General features: G+C 46.6%; 1 protein-coding gene across 1 annotated transcript in view; it reads left to right on the forward strand.

Moving 5' to 3' along the window:
- LOC139379524 (F-box only protein 41-like) overlaps positions 1-17,500 on the forward strand; it is a 40,893-nt gene that overhangs the window by 3,066 nt on the left and 20,327 nt on the right. Inside the window, exons 2-7 of the mRNA XM_071122343.1 lie at positions 6,122-7,050; positions 11,159-11,531; positions 12,197-12,258; positions 14,166-14,491; positions 15,486-15,703; positions 17,460-17,500. The exon at positions 17,460-17,500 is cut by the window's right edge and continues 75 nt beyond it. Coding sequence (XP_070978444.1) covers positions 6,236-7,050; positions 11,159-11,531; positions 12,197-12,258; positions 14,166-14,491; positions 15,486-15,703; positions 17,460-17,500 — 1,835 coding nt within the window. The 5' untranslated portion in view covers positions 6,122-6,235. The remainder of the gene's footprint in view (positions 1-6,121; positions 7,051-11,158; positions 11,532-12,196; positions 12,259-14,165; positions 14,492-15,485; positions 15,704-17,459) is intronic.

The following is a 17,500-nucleotide window of genomic DNA, read 5'->3' on the forward strand; positions in this document are numbered from 1 at the left end:
CTCAGCCCCTGGTGTTAGTCTCCACAATTCACAGGTTTAATGCCTACTCTTCGCAGATGACCTATGCCTGCTGTCACCCACAGCACATGGCCAACAACAGAGCCTGGACCTGCTAGAGCAGTACTGCCAGACCTGGGCCCTGGCAGTAAAACCCAAAAAGACTAAAATAACGATTTTCTTGAGAAGATCCAGATCTCAGGGAATTAGACCAAAGTTCTCAATTGGTACAAAATATATAGAGTACTGCACACACTACAATTACTGAGGTTTAAAAATAAGCTCAACTGGACACCTTAATGAGGCAGTGAATGAACCGAGAGAGAAAGCACACAGGGCATTCTACATCATTAAACAACTAATTCAAATTGAAATACCTATTACAATTTGGCTAAAACTAATTGAATGTGTCATTGAACCAATTGCACTTTATGGCAGCGAGGTGTGGAGTCTTGCAAAACAAGATTTCACAAAATGGGACAAACACCCCATTGAAACCCTGCATGCAGAGTTCTGTAAGATTCTCCTACATGTCCAGAGGAAAACTACAAACAATGCATGCAGGGCAGAATTAGGCCAATATCCACTAATAATAAAAACTCAAAAAGTGCAATTAAGTTTTGGAAACATCTAAAATACAGTGACCCCCTCTCATATCATTACCAAGCCCTGCAATGCCAAGAGCTGAGCAAAGAAAAGAGTCCCCTCATCCAGCTGGTCCTGGGGCCGAGTTCACTAACCTGATCTACTAACACACTGAAGCCTTGGGACCAGAACATCCAATCAATCAGGATAAACCAAATTACAACACAGTCAAAACAAAACTACATTGCTTACTGGGAAACACAAGCACAAACACAAAGCAGTGCTATCTGACCCTAAATCAACTGTACACCGTGGATAACTATTTGACCATGGTTACTGATCAAAACCTTAGAAAAACCTTGACAAAGTACAGGCTCAGTGAGCACAGCCTTGCCATTGAGAAGGGTAGACACAGGAAAACCTGTCTCCCTGTAGAGGAAAGGCTGTGCAACCACTGCACCACAGCAGAACCTGAGACGGAGCTGCATTTCCTGACAAAATGCCCAAAATATAAAACAATTAGAGAGTGTCATTTCCCCAAGTTTGAAACCCTTATTCAAGGTTTCAAAGACCTCTCTGATGAGAGTAGGCTACCCGTCCTGTTGGGGGAGGGATAGGCTACCCGTCCTGTTGGGGGAGGGATAGGCTACCCGTCCTGTTGGGGGAGGGACAGGTTACCCGTCCTGTTGGGGGAGGGATAGGCTACCCGTCCTGTTGGAGGAGGGATAGGCTACCCGTCCTGTTGGGGGAGGGATAGGCTACCCGTCCTGTTGGGGGAGGGATAGGCTACCCGTCCTGTTGGGGGAGGGATAGGCTACCCGTCCTGTTGGGGGAGGGATAGGCTACCCGTCCTGTTGGGGGAGGGATAGGCTACCCGTCCTGTTGGGGGAGGGATAGGCTACCCGTCCTGTTGGGGGAGGGATAGGCTACCCGTCCTGTTGGGGGAGGGACAGGTTACCCGTCCTGTTGGGGGAGGGATAGGCTACCCGTCCTGTTGGGGGAGGGATAGGCTACCCGTCCTGTTGGGGGAGGGATAGGCTACCCGTCCTGTTGGGGGAGGGACAGGTTACCCGTCCTGTTGGGGGAGGGATAGGCTACCCGTCCTGTTGGGGGAGGGATAGGCTACCCGTCCTGTTGGGGGAGGGATAGGCTACCCGTCCTGTTGGGGGAGGGATAGGCTACCCGTCCTGTTGGGGGAGGGATAGGCTACCCGTCCTGTTGGGGGAGGGATAGGCTACCCGTCCTGTTGGGGGAGGGATAGGCTACCCGTCCTGTTGGGGGAGGGATAGGCTACCCGTCCTGTTGGGGGAGGGATAGGCTACCCGTCCTGTTGGGGGAGGGATAGGCTACCCGTCCTGTTGGGGGAGGGATAGGATACCCGTCCTGTTGGGGGAGGGATAGGCAACCCGTCCTGTTGGGGGAGGGATAGGCTACCCGTCCTGTTGGGGGAGGGATAGGCTACCCGTCCTATTGGGGGAGGGATAGGCTACCCGTCCTGTTGGGGGAGGGATAGGCTACCCGTCCTGTTGGGGGAGGGATAGGCTACCCGTCCTGTTGGGGGAGGGATAGGATACCCGTCCTGTTGGGGGAGGGATAGGCTACCCGTCCTGTTGGGGGAGGGATAGGCTACCCGTCCTGTTGGGGGAGGGATAGGCTATCCGTCCTGTTGGGGGAGGGATAGGCTACCCGTCCTGTTGGGGGAGGGATAGGCTACCCATCCTGTTGGGGGAGGGATAGGCTACCCGTCCTGTTGGGGGAGGGATAGGCTACCCGTCCTGTTGGGGGAGGGATAGGCTACCCGTCCTGTTGGGGGAGGGATAGGCTACCCGTCCTGTTGGGGGAGGGATAGGCTACCCGTCCTGTTGGGGGAGGGATAGGCTACCCGTCCTGTTGGGGGAGGGATAGGCTACCCGTCCTGTTGGGGGAGGGATACGCTACCCGTCCTGTTGGGGGAGGGACAGGCTACCCGTCCTGTTGGGGGAGGGATAGGCTACCCGTCCTGTTGGGGGAGGGATAGGCTACCCGTCCTGTTGGGGGAGGGATAGGATACCCGTCCTGTTGGGGGAGGGATAGGCTACCCGTCCTATTGGGGGAGGGATAGGCTACCCGTCCTGTTGGGGGAGGGATAGGCTACCCGTCCTGTTGGGGGAGGGATAGGCTACCCGTCCTGTTGGGGGAGGGATAGGATACCCGTCCTGTTGGGGGAGGGATAGGCTACCCGTCCTGTTGGGGGAGGGATAGGCTACCCGTCCTGTTGGGGGAGGGATAGGCTATCCGTCCTGTTGGGGGAGGGATAGGCTACCCGTCCTGTTGGGGGAGGGATAGGCTACCCATCCTGTTGGGGGAGGGATAGGCTACCCGTCCTGTTGGGGGAGGGATAGGCTACCCGTCCTGTTGGGGGAGGGATAGGCTACCCGTCCTGTTGGGGGAGGGATAGGCTACCCGTCCTGTTGGGGGAGGGATAGGCTACCCGTCCTGTTGGGGGAGGGATAGGCTACCCGTCCTGTTGGGGGAGGGATAGGCTACCCGTCCTTTTGGGGGAGGGATAGGCTACCCGTCCTGTTGGGGGAGGGACAGGCTACCCGTCCTGTTGGGGGAGGGATAGGCTACCCGTCCTGTTGGGGGAGGGACAGGCTACCCGTCCTGTTGGGGGAGGGATAGGCTACCCGTCCTGTTGGGGGAGGACGCAGAGAGCTGTGGGTTGGCAGCGCACTACATGGCTGCCTGCCATAAGATGAGGGACAGTGTCTGACAGACCAATCAACCTGCACATGTCCTCTACTGTATGCTTATTGTTATTGTTCAATATATGGTTATTTTGACCCTTGGTTATTGTTGTTACTGTTGTCCCGTTGACAATTTTTATTCTTATTATTTTCATATTGTAAATATCAAAAGTTGGCAAAATTTGGCAAAATTTACATTGTTACATCATGCCAATAAAGCAAATTTAATTGAATTGAGAGACAGAGAGACAGACAGAGGAAGGGAGAGAGAGAGAGAGAGAGAGACAGAGAGAAAGAGAGAGAGACAGAGAGAGACAGACAGAGAGAGAGAGGGGGAGAGAGACAGACAGAGAGAGAGAGACAGAGAGAGAGAGAGAGAGAGAGAGAGAGAGAGAGAGAGAGAGAGAGAGGGACAGAGCAGTTCTTTCTTTTTGCTCACCCAGCCGTCACTAAAGGTTTGGAGGAGATGACATCGGCATCCACATGCTCCCCCCCTCACTCCCTTCCCCCCTCACTACCATCATTCTCCTCTCTCCAACCTCATGGGAAAGCGAGAGAGAGAGAGAGAGAGAGAGAGAGAGAGAGAGAGAGAGAGAGAGAGAGAGAGAGAGAGAGAGAGAGACAGAGAGACAGAGAGAGAGAGACTGCAGAGCTTTTAAATAGCCTGACTGTAATACCCAACTCTCTTTGCCTGCGTCCTAAATTATACCCTTTACAGTGCCATAGGGTTCTGGTCAGATGTAGTGCACTGCAACGAGTGTACAAAACATTAAGGACACAGGGATGCTGGCCCATGTTTACTCCAATGCTTCTCACAGTTGTCAAGTTGTCTGGATGTCCTTTGGGTGGTGGACCATTCTTGATTCACACGGGAAACTGTTGCAGTTCTTGACACAAACCGGTGCGCCTGGCACCTACTACCATACACCGCTCAAAGGCACTTCAATATGTTGTCTTACCCATTCACCCTCTGAATGGCACACATACACAATCCATGTCTCAATTGTCTGAAGGCTTAAACATCCTTCTTTAACCCGTCTCCTCCCCTTCATCTACACTGACTGAAATGGGTTTAACAAGTGACATCAATAAGGGATCATAGTTTTCACCTGGATTCACCTGGTCAGTCTCATGGAAAGAGCAGGTGTTCCTAATGTTTTGTTCACTCAGTGTATATAGGGTGTCATTTGGAACGTAGTATCTCCACACAAGTCTGTCTGACCCAGATCAGTCTCCACATCACTCTACCTGACCCAGATCAGTCTCCACATCACTATACCTGACCCAGATCAGTCTCCACATCACTCTACCTGACCCAGATCAGTCTCCACATCACTATACCTGACCCAGATCAGTCTCCACATCACTATACCTGACCCAGATCAGTCTCCACATCACTCTACCTGATGCAGATCAGTCTCCACATAACTCTACCTGACCCAGATCAGTCTCCACATCACCCTACCTGATGCAGATCAGTCTGATGCAGATCAGTCTCCACATCACTCTACCTGACCCAGATCAGTCTCCACATCACTCTACCTGACCCAGATCTGTCTCCACATCACCCTACCTGATGCAGATCAGTCTCCACATCACCCTACCTGATGCAGATCAGTCTCCACATCACCCTACCTGATGCAGATCAGACTCCACATAATTCTACCTGATGCAGATCAGTCTCCACATCACTCTACCTGATGAAGATCAGTCTCCACATAACTCTACCTGATGCAGATCAGTCTCCACATAACTCTACCCTCTTCTCCTCCTCTCCTCCTCTCTCTGACCTCTCTCCTTCCCCCTCCTCTCCACCCTCTACCTCCCTCTCCTCACTCTACCTCCCTCTCTTCCCTCTTCTCCTCCTCTCCTCCTCTCTCTGACCTCTCTCCTTCCCCCTCATCTCCGCTCTTCCCCTGTCTGACCTCGATCCTCTCCCTCTCTTTCTTTCTCATTTTCCTGTTTCTTTCTGGAGAGAGACAAAGTTAAGAGCGAGGTGCAGTTAATCACTGAGTGCTTCATTGTAATGAATTTTTAAAGACCCACATTGTTTTGAGAGTGACCTATATAGAATAGGGACATATGGATTCACATTGTTTAGAGAGTGACCTATATAGAATAGGGACATATGGATTCACATTGTTTAGAGAGTGACCTATATAGAATAGGGACATATGGATTCACATTGTTTAGAGAGTGACCTATATAGAATAGGGACATATGGATTCACATTGTTTAGAGAGTGACCTATATAGAATAGGGACATATGGATTCACCTTGTTTAGAGAGTGACCTATATATAATAGGGACATGTGGATTCAGTTCTGATGTTAAAAGACTCCAGACTTTAATTAATGATTATAGAAATGATGTATGTAAAGTGGACACAGGGCTCTCTCTGTGAACCCCATCTGAACTGATTCTCATGTGTATACACACACACACACACACACACAAACACACACACACACACACACACACATGCATACACACACACACTTTTACAAGCATACACACACACACACACACACACACACATATACATGCATATACACACACACACAAACACACAAACACGCGCACACACTGACCAAATCTGTGTGTGTGTGTATGTGTATGTGTATGTGTGTGTGTGTGTGTGTGTGTGTGTGTGTGTGTGTGTGTGTGTGTGTGTGTGTGTGTGTGTGTGTGTGTGCTCTTTCTTCCCGTTAGGTTGTACAGGACAGGGTTGTCATCTAACAGACAGACAGAGCGATGAAAGTAGACCATTTTTTCCTAGCCATGATCCTGATGCTCTGTAATCTGTTCTGCAGGTATGGAGTGGTAGAGAGCACTGAACACACCACTGATTGACTTTAACCCCTGACTTCTGACCTCTTATCCCTGGGTGTGTTCGAGGGGATGCCCAGGGTAGTCCGGCGGAAGCGATGGCATCATGTGACCTCCCGTACTTCTGCCCTCGCTGCGGAGACGACAAGCGTTTCGACAGCGTACCTGCCCTCCGGTCCCACCTGGTCAGCCGACACACCTACGAGACCCTCCTGGTTCTGTCTCAGGCCCGGGCCAGGAGCTCCAGCCCAGGAACTCTGCTACCACTCCTCCCCCACGCCGTGGCCCAGCCGAAGCACCCCGTCTTGGGTTCGGAGAGGGAGAGACTCCCTTTCCCCCTGGCCTGCCTGGATCTAGCGTCCTCCTCTGCCTCCACCCAGCTACTCATTGAGATGTTGACCAGGAGAGACCAGGGAGGAGGGTCATCTGGTCCTGGTAATTCTGCTGGTCCTGTAGCTACCTCCTCCTCTACTGCACCTCCTCACAGCACCACGGCCCTGGTCCTGCCTGGCTGCAGGGGAGACAACCTGCCTGATTTGGGGCTGAGAGGCCTAGACCGCCGGTGGCTGGGGCCAAGCCTGGGCCTGGAGTTTGGGCTCTGCCTGGACGAGAGCCTCACTCTGGGGCTGGGGATTGACGAGAGGCTGGGGGTGGAGAGGAGTATCGCCAGGACGTTTGCCGAGGTGGAGGAGAGGGTGTCCCAGCATGTGGGCTGTCTGAGGGCGGAGCTAGAGCGTCGAGAGGCGGAGTTAGAGCATGAGAGGCAGGATGCGGCGCGGCTGGAGAGGGAGAAGGAGGAGCTGGAGGACCAGGCTTCCCATCTCTCCCGGCAGGTGGCGGTCTCCGTGGAGATGATGGCCACTCTGAAAAGAGACCTGCAGGGGAAGGACCAGGAGCTGTGTCGCAAGCAGCAGTGAGTGATTATAACGCTTCATAACATCCTTATAACACTTCATAATATCTACATACGGCAGCCATAAGAGTGATACAACACAAGTCAAGCAGAAACCTACTGTTGCATTATGGTATGTGTAGTCCCATGTCTACTGTTGTATTAAGGTATGTGTAGTCCCATGTCTACTGTTGTATTAAGGTATGTGTAGTCCCATGTCTACTGTTGTATTAAGGTATGTGTAGTCCCATGTCTACTGTTGTATTATGGTATGTGTAGTCCCATGTCTACTGTTGTATTAAGGTATGTGTAGTCCCATGTCTACTGTTGCATTATGGTATGTGTAGTCCCATGTCTACTGTTGCATTATGGTATGTGTAGTCCCATGTCTACTGTTGCATTATGGTATGTGTAGTCCCATGTCTACTGTTGCATTATGGTATCTGTAGTCCCATGTCTACTGTTGTATTAAGGTATGTGTAGTCCCATGTCTACTGTTGTATTAAGGTATGTGTAGTCCCATGTCTACTGTTGTATTAAGGTATGTGTAGTCCCATGTCTATTGTTGTATTATGGTATGTGTAGTCCCATGTCTAAAGTTGTATTAAGGTATGTGTAGTCCCATGTCTACTGTTGTATTATGGTATGTGTAGTCCCATGTCTACTGTTGTATTAAGGTATGTGTAGTCCCATGTCTACTGTTGTATTAAGGTATGTGTAGTCCCATGTCTACTGTTGTATTATGGTATGTGTAGTCCCATCTCTACTGTTGTATTAAGGTATGTGTAGTCCCATGTCTACTGTTGTATTATGGTATGTGTAGTCCCATGTCTACTGTTGTATTAAGGTATGTGTAGTCCCATGTCTACAGTTGCATTATGGTATGTGTAGTCCCATGTCTACTGTTGTATTAAGGTATGAGTAGTCCCATGTCTACTGTTGCGTTATGGTATGTGTAGTCCCATGTCTACTGTTGCATTATGGTATGTGTAGTCCCATGTCTACTGTTGTATTATGGTATGTGTAGTCTAATGTTAATTTTGTATTAAGGTATGTGTAGTCCCATGTCTACTGTTGCATTATGGTATGTGTAGTCTAATGTTAATTTTGTATTAAGGTATGTGTAGTCCCATGTCTACTGTTGTATTATGGTATCTGTAGTCCCATGTCTACTGTTGTATTAAGGTATGTGTAGTCCCATGCCTGTTGTTGTATTAAGGTATCTGTAGTCCCATGTCTACTGTTGCATTATGGTATGTGTAGTCCCATGTCTACTGTTGCCGTGGATGATGTCGTGTCTTTGGCTATGCAGGATTAAGTGATATGACATGCTATTCTATAAAATAATTTCTGCTTAATTAATATTACCTGATTGAGCTAATCATGTAAATGTAATTAACTTGAGAGTCCTAGTTTCTAACTTCTTAACAACACTATCAACAAGGCAGGTCCTAGTTTCTACCTTAACAGCACTATCAACAAGGCAGGTCCTACAGGCCCTAGTTTCTACCTTCTTAGCAACACTATCAACAAGGCAGGTCCTACAGGCCCTAGTTTCTACCTTCTTAACAACACTATCAACAAGGCAGGTCCTACAGGCCCTAGTTTCTACCATCTTAACAGCACTATCCACAAGGCAGGTCCTACAGGCCCTAGTTTCTACCTTCTTAGCAACACTATCAACAAGGCAGGTCCTACAGGCCCTAGTTTCTACCTTCTTAACAACACTATCAACAAGGCAGGTCCTACAGGCCCTAGTTTCTACCATCTTAACAGCACTATCCACAAGGCAGGTCCTACAGGCCCTAGTTTCTACCTTCTTAACAACACTATCAACAAGGCAGGTCTTAAAGGCCCTAGTTTCTACCTTCTTAACAGCACTATCAACAAGGCAGGTCCTACAGGCCCTAGTTTCTACCTTCTTAACAACACTATCAACAAGGCAGGTCCTAGTTTCTAACTTCTTAACAACATTATCAACAAGGCAGGTCCTACAGGCCCTAGTTTCTACCTTCTTAACAGCACTATCAACAAGGCAGGTCCTACAGGCCCTAGTTTCTACCTTCTTAACAGCACTATCAACAAGGCAGGTCCTACAGGCCCTAGTTTCTACCTTCTTAACAGCACTATCAACAAGGCAGGTCCTACAGGCCCTAGTATTGTCACACCTGGACTGCTGTTCAGTCGTGTGGTCAGGTGCCTCAAAAAGGGGCTTAGGAAAACTGTTCCATATAATTGTTTCTAATAGATACTAGATAGAGGATTGTTCGTTATTCCATGTTATTGTTCCTACTAGATACAGGACCTTCCATGTTATTGTTCCTACTAGATACAGGATCTTCCATGTTATTGTTCCTACTAGATACAGGATCTTCCATGTTATTGTTCCTACTAGATACAGGATCTTCCATGTTATTGTTCCAACTAGATACAGGACCTTCCATGTTATTGTTCCTACTAGATACAGGATCTTCCATGTTATTGTTCCTACTAGATACAGGATCTTCCATGTTATTGTTCCTACTAGATACAGGATCTTCCATGTTATTGTTCCTACTAGATACAGGATCTTCCATGTTATTGTTCCAACTAGATACAGGATCTTCCATGTTATTGTTCCAACTAGATACAGGGTCTTCCATGTTATTGTTCCTACTAGATACAGGACCTTCCATGTTATTGTTCCAACTAGATACAGGATCTTCCATGTTATTGTTCCTACTAGATACAGGATCTTCCATGTTATTGTTCCTACTAGATACAGGATCTTCCATGTTATTGTTCCAACTAGATACAGGGTCTTCCATGTTATTGTTCCTACTAGATACAGGATCTTCCATGTTATTGTTCCTACTAGATACAGGATCTTCCATGTTATTGTTCCTACTAGATACAGGATCTTCCATGTTATTGTTCCAACTAGATACAGGGTCTTCCATGTTATTGTTCCTACTAGATACAGGATCTTCCATGTTATTGTTCCAACTAGATACAGGGTCTTCCATGTTATTGTTCCTACTAGATACAGGATCTTCCATGTTATTGTTCCTACTAGATACAGGATCTTCCATGTTATTGTTCCTACTAGATACAGGATCTTCCATGTTATTGTTCCTACTAGATACAGGATCTTCCATGGTATTGTTCCTACTAGATACAGGATCTTCCATGTTATTGTTCCTACTAGATACAGGATCTTCCATGTTATTGTTCCTACTAGATACAGGATCTTCCATGTTATTGTTCCTACTAGATACAGGATCTTCCATGTTATTGTTCCAACTAGATACAGGATCTTCCATGTTATTGTTCCAACTAGATACAGGATCTTCCATGTTATTGTTCCTACTAGATACAGGATCTTCCATGTTATTGTTCCTACTAGATACAGGATCTTCCATGGTATTGTTCCTACTAGATACAGGACCTTCCATGTTATTGTTCCTACTAGATACAGGACCTTCCATGTTATTGTTCCTACTAGATACAGGATCTTCCATGTTATTGTTCCTACTAGATACAGGATCTTCCATGTTATTGTTCCTACTAGATACAGGATCTTCAATGTTATTGTTCCTACTAGATACAGGATCTTCCATGTTATTGTTCCTACTAGATACAGGATCTTCCATGTTATTGTTCCTACTAGATACAGGATCTTCCATGTTATTGTTCCTACTAGATACAGGATCTTCCATGTTATTGTTCCTACTAGATACAGGATCTTCCATGTTATTGTTCCTACTATGTAGAGATGGTTCACTGTTCCATGTGTTTTACATTTACACTTTGAGTAATTTAGCTATTATCTAGAGCGACTCACAGGTAATACATTCATCTTAAAATACAGTAGCTAGGTGGGACTACCAGGTATAGTAAGTACATCTTTCCTCAATGAAATAGCTATCAGAAAAGTAAAGACAGAGAACATCTTGGACTGGGCTGAGCGGGAGCTGCGTCCCCGTATGGGTTGGAGGCCCAGAGACCAGAGGTGGCAGAACAAATGTGTGTAGATTCATGAGGAAAAAAATACAATTTAATCCATTTTAGAATAAGACTGTAACGTAATAAAATGTGTAAATCTGTGTGGGTGGATGTTAACATGTGTATATATGTATTTATATCACAGGGAGGTGTGTGATATTGAGCGGTTCCTGACAGCCACAGCAGAGAGAGAAGCAGAGGCTAAGCTGCAGCTGCAGACCTTCATAGAGGCTCTGCTGGAACGGGCCGACCGGGCAGAGAGAAAACTGCAGCTACTGGTGGCTACAGACAGACACGCCCACAACGATGACAGACACACCCACAATGATGACAGACACACCCACAATGATGACAGACACACCCACAATGATGACAGACACACCCACAATGATAATAGCCGTACATACAATAACGATAGTCACTCCCACAATGGGACCAATGGCCACAGGACCAATGGACACGCCCACAACGGGAGTGAAGACGACATCATCACAGGGTCAAAGTTAATTGGCTACAGGGTGAGAAGGAACAATTTATCTGATCGTTGATTGGCTGAGAAGTCCACATAACCAGTTTCCCAGGTCTTGAGGTGATGGCTGTACATTTTGTAGTAATGTTCTCTGTCTTTCTCTCGGTCTCTCTCTCACCCTCTCTCTCTTGCTCTCTCTCGCTCTCTTTCTTTCTCTCCCCATTCTCTCTCTCTCTCTCTCTCTCTCTCTCTCTCTCTCTCTCTCACTTCTATCTCTTTCCCTCTCTCTCTCTGTCTCTCTCTCTCTCTCTCTCTCTCTCTCTCTCTCTCTCTCTCTATCTATCTCTCTCTCGCTCTCTCCCATCTCTCTCTCTCTCTCTCTCTCTCTCTCTCTCTCTCTCTCTCTCTCTCTCCCCCTTCTATCTCTTTCCCGCTCTCTCTATCTCTCTCTCTCTCTCCCCATTCTCTCTCTCTCTCTCTCTCTCTCTCTCTCTCTCTCTCTCTCTCTCTCCCATCTCTCTTTCTCTCTCTCTCTCTCTCTCTCTCCCTTCTATCTCTTTCCCGCTCTCTCTATCTCTCTCTCTCTCTCTCTCCCCATTCTCTCTCTCTCTCTGTCTCTCTTTGTCTCTCTCTCTCTCTCTCTCTCTCTCTCTCTCTCTCACACTGTCTTCCTCTTTCTGTCTCTGTTTCTGCCTCTCTTTCTTTCTCTCATAGAGAAGCTACAGTGTATCTGGGTCACACAGACTAGGAGACCAGATCTATCACAACAACTATGGGTAGGTACACCTCATTATCCTAATTCATCTGTGTTGATCCTTGATCATCAATTAGCTGTGTTGATCCTAGATCATTATTTAGCTGTATTGATCCTAGATCATTATTTAGCTGTGTTTATCCTAGATCATAATTTAGCTGTGTTGATCCTAGATCATAATTTAGCTGTGTTTATCCTATTTTGCTGGATTGTTTATTCAGGATCAACAAACTAATGCTGATATAGTGGATATCAGTCTTTGTGGAATCAGGACCTGTACAGTGCCTTGCGAAAGTATTCAGCCCCCTTGAACTTTGCGACCTTTTGCCACATTTCAGGCTTCAAACATAAAGATATAAAACTGTATTTTTTTGTGAAGAATCAACAACAAGTGGGACACAATCATGAAGTGGAACGACATTTATTGGATATTTCAAACTTTTTTAACAAATCAAAAACTGAAAAATTGGGCGTGCAAAATTATTCAGCCCCCTTAAGTTAATACTTTGTAGCGCCACCTTTTGCTGTGATTACAGCTGTAAGTCGCTTGGGGTATGTCTCTATCAGTTTTGCACATCGAGAGACTGACATTTTTTCCCATTCCTCCTTGCAAAACAGCTCGAGCTCAGTGAGGTTGGATGGAGAGCATTTGTGAACAGCAGTTTTCAGTTCTTTCCACAGATTCTCGATTGGATTCAGGTCTGGACATTGGCCATTCTAACACCTGGATATGTTTATTTTTGAACCATTCCATTGTAGATTTTGCTTTATGTTTTGGATCATTGTCTTGTTGGAAGACAAATCTCCGTCCCAGTCTCAGGTCTTTTGCAGACTCCATCAGGTTTTCTTCCAGAATGGTCCTGTATTTGGTTCCATCCATCTTCCCATCAATTTTAACCATCTTCCCTGTCCCTGCTGAAGAAAAGCAGGCCCAAACCATGATGCTGCCACCACCATGTTTGACAGTGGGGATGGTGTGTTCAGGGTGATGAGCTGTGTTGCTTTTACGCCAAACATAACGTTTTGCATTGTTGCCAAAAAGTTCAATTTTGGTTTCATCTGACCAGAGCACCTTCTTCCACATGTTTGGTGTGTCTCCCAGGTGGCTTGTGGCAAACTTTAAACGACACTTTTTATGGATATCTTTAAGAAATGGCTTTCTTCTTGCCACTCTTCCATAAAGGCCAGATTTGTGCAATATACGACTGATTGTTGTCCTATGGACAGAGTCTCCCACCTCAGCTGTACATCTCTGCAGTTCATCCAGAGTGATCATGGGCCTCTTGGCTGCATCTCTGATCAGTCTTCTCCTTGTATGAGCTGAAAGTTTAGAGGGACGGCCAGGTCTTGGTAGATTTGCAGTGGTCTGATACTCCTTCCATTTCAATATTATCGCTTGCACAGTGCTCCTTGGGATGTTTAAAGCTTGGGAAATCTTTTTGTATCCAAATCCGGCTTTAAACTTCTTCACAACAGTATCTCGGACCTGCCTGGTGTGTTCCTTGTTCTTCATGATGCTCTCTGCGCTTTTAACGGACCTCTGAGACTATCACAGTGCAGGTGCATTTATACGGAGACTTGATTACACACAGGTGGATTGTATTTATCATCATTAGTCATTTAGGTCAACATTGGATCATTCAGAGATCCTCACTGAACTTCTGGAGAGAGTTTGCTGCACTGAAAGTAAAGGGGCTGAATAATTTTGCACGCCAAATTTTTCAGTTTTTGATTTGTTAAAAAAGTTTGAAATATCCAATAAATGTCGTTCCACTTCATGATTGTGTCCCACTTGTTGTTGATTCTTCACAAAAAAATACAGTTTTATATCTTTATGTTTGAAGCCTGAAATGTGGCAAAAGGTCGCAAAGTTCAAGGGGGCCGAATACTTTCGCAAGGCACTGTATCTGTCTCCCTTTGTCTCTCTAGAGCCCCCGCTGGTCGTATGCGGACGCTGTCCCTTGGTTCTGGGGGGTGGGACAGTGACTCGGTGGGGGGGTGGGCCACACCTCTGGAAGCCCGTTACTACCACGTTCCCTGCTCTACTCGAGAGGGAGGAGAGAGGAAGGACAGGGGGTACAGGCGAACCCCAGAGGGGAGGGGAGGGTGGGGGCGGACCAGGTGGAGGGCGCCCCCCAGCACAGAGGAAGAGGAGGAAGAGGATGATGAAGAGGAGGACACATGGTCAGAGGCCTGGAGCACACCTGAGACTCAGAGACACGCCCACGTCAGGCTGGAACACTCACCTGGCTCAGGTAATAACTTTTAACCTACCAGGCTGGAACACTCACCTGGCTCAGGTAATAACCTTTCCAGGCTGGAACACTCACCCGGCTCAGGTAATAACTTTTAACCTACCAGGCTGGAACACTCACCTGGCTCAGGTAATAACCTTTCCAGGCTGGAACACTCACCCGGCTCAGGTAATAACCTTTCCAGGCTGGAACACTCACCTGGCTCAGGTATTAACCTTTAACCATACCAGGCTAGAACACTCACCTGGCTCAGGGAATAACCTTTAACCTTACCAGGCTAGAACACTCACCTGGCTCAGGGAATAACCTTTAACCTTACCAGGCTAGAACACCCACCTGGCTCAGGGAATAACCTTTAACCTTACCAGGCTAGAACACCCACCTGGCTCAGGTATTAACCTTTAACCTAACCAGTCTGGAACACCCACCTGGCTCAGGTAATAACCTTGTGTGTACTGTAACTCTACCTGATGCAGATCAGTCTCCACATAACTCTGTCTAGACAACTCCAGTCTCCACATAACTCTGTCTAGACAACTCCAGTCTCCACATAACTCTGTCTAGACAACTCCTGTCTCCACATGACTCTGTCTAGACAACTCCAGTCTTCACATAACTGTCTAGACAACTCTAGTCTCCACATAACTCTGTCTAGACAACTCCAGTCTCCACATAACTCTGTCTAGACAACTCCAGTCTCCAAATAGCTCTTTCTAGACAACTCCAGTCTCCTCATAACTCTGTCTAGACAACTCCAGTCTCCAAATAGCTCTTTCTAGACAACTCCAGTCTCCACATAACTCTGTCTAGATAAATCCAGTCTTCACATAACTGTCTAGACAACTCCAGTCTCCACATAACTCTGTCTAGACAACTCCAGTCTCCACATAACTCTGTCTAGACAACTCCAGTCTCCACATAACTCTGTCTAGACAAATCCAGCCTTGTCTATGTCTATGTGGGTACTGTAACTCTACCTGACGTTTCTCTCCAGGTGTGTCGTCCATACGATCCAGCCCGTGTCACCGTGGTTACATAGCATTGGGGGCGGGGACTCTGAGACTGAGGGCGGGGTTATTCTGTGTGTTTCCTTATTTGGATGTGCGGACGTTGCTGCTCGCCGCCGAGGTGTGCTCCGATTGGAGGTTTGTGGCACGACACCCAGCCGTCTGGACACGGGTGCGACTGGAGAACGCCAGAGTCTCCGCTAAGGTAACGCGCCTTCATCATCATCATCATCATCATTATTGATGTCATTGATATAATCGCAGTGAAGTTGCGGTCATGTTGTGGTCTATTTCAGTTCTGTTTTAGTACATGGTTGTGTTTCACTCCTGGTCTCACTGTGTGGTTGTGGTTAATGTATGGTAATGTTATGTTATTTCATGGTTGTGGTTAATGTATGGTAATGTTATGTTATTTAATGGTTGTGGTTAATGTATGGTAATGTTATGTTATTTAATGGTTGTGGTTAATGTATGGTAATGTTATGTTATTTCATGGTTGTGGTTAATGTATGGTAATGTTATGTTATTTCATGGTTGTGGTTAATGTATGGTAATGTTATGTTATTTCATGGTTGTGGTTAATGTATGGTAATGTTATGTTATTTTATGGTTGTGGTTAATGTATGGTAATGTTATGTTATTTTATGGTTGTGGTTAATGTATGGTAATGTTATGTTATTTCATGGTTGTGGTTAATGTATGGTAATGTTATGTTATTTTATGGTTGTGGTTAATGTATGGTAATGTTATGTTATGGTTGTGGTTAATGTATGGTAATGTTATGTTATTTAATGGTTGTGTTTTTGATCCATGGTTGTGTTTCAGTTCCTGGTGACATTGTCACAGCGGTATACTCAGACACAATACCTGTTGTGGTTGTGTTATGGTTATGTTGTGGTTGTGTTATGGTAATGTTGTGGTTGTGTTATGGTTATGTTTCAGTTCTTAGTGACCATGTTTCAGTTCTGTACTCAGAAGCACTACCTGTTATGGTTGTGTTGTGGTTGTGCTATGGTTGTGTTATGGTTGTGTTATGGTTAATCCATGGCTGTGTTATGGTTGTGTTGTGGTTGTGTTAGGGTTGAGCAAGGGTTGTGTTGTGGTTGTGCTATGGTTGTGTTATGGTTGTGTTATGGTTAATCCATGGCTGTGTTATGGTTGTGTTGTGGTTGTGTTAGGGTTGAGCCAGGGTTGTGTTGTGGTTGTGTTAGGGTTGAGCCAGGGTTGTGTTGTGGTTGTGTTAGGGTTGAGCCAGGGTTGTGTTGTGGTTGTGTTAGGGTTGAGCCAGGGTTGTGTTGTGGTTGTGTTAGGGTTGAGCCAGGGATGTGTTGTGGTTGTGCTATGGTTGTGTTATGGTTGTGTTATGGTTAATCCATGGCTGTGTTATGGTTGTGTTGTGGTTGTGTTAGGGTTGAGCCAGGGTTGTGTTGTGGTTGTGTTAGGGTTGAGCCAGGGTTGTGTTGTGGTTGTGTTAGGGTTGAGCCAGGGTTGTGTTGTGGTTGTGTTAGGGTTGAGCCAGGGTTGTGTTGTGGTTGTGTTAGGGTTGAGCCAGGGATGTGTTGTGGTTGTGTTAGGGTTGAGCCAGGGTTGTGTTGTGGTTGTGTTAGGGTTGAGCCAGGGTTGTGTTGTGGTTGTGTTATGGTTGTGTTATGGTTTCTCCATGGTTGTGTTATGGTTTCTCCATGGTTGTGTTAGGGTTAATCCATGGTTGTGTTGTGGTTGTGTTGTGGTTGTGTTATGGTTTCTCCAGGGTTGTGTTGTGGTTGTGTTGGGGTTGTGTTATGGTTTCTCCAGGGTTGTGTTGTGGTTGTGTTGTGGTTGTGTTAGGGTTGAGCCAGGGTTGTGTTGTGGTTGTGTTATGGTTTCTCCAGGGTTGTGTTGTGGTTGTGTTGTGATTATGTTAGGGTTGTGTTGTGGTTGTGTTAGGGTTTCTCCATGGTTGTGTTGTGGTTGTGTTTCAGTTCCTAGTGACCATGTCCCAGTGGTGTACTCAGACTCATTC

This window comes from Oncorhynchus clarkii, chromosome 21 (genome assembly GCF_045791955.1).
Source record: "Oncorhynchus clarkii lewisi isolate Uvic-CL-2024 chromosome 21, UVic_Ocla_1.0, whole genome shotgun sequence".
NCBI lineage: Eukaryota > Metazoa > Chordata > Actinopteri > Salmoniformes > Salmonidae > Oncorhynchus > Oncorhynchus clarkii.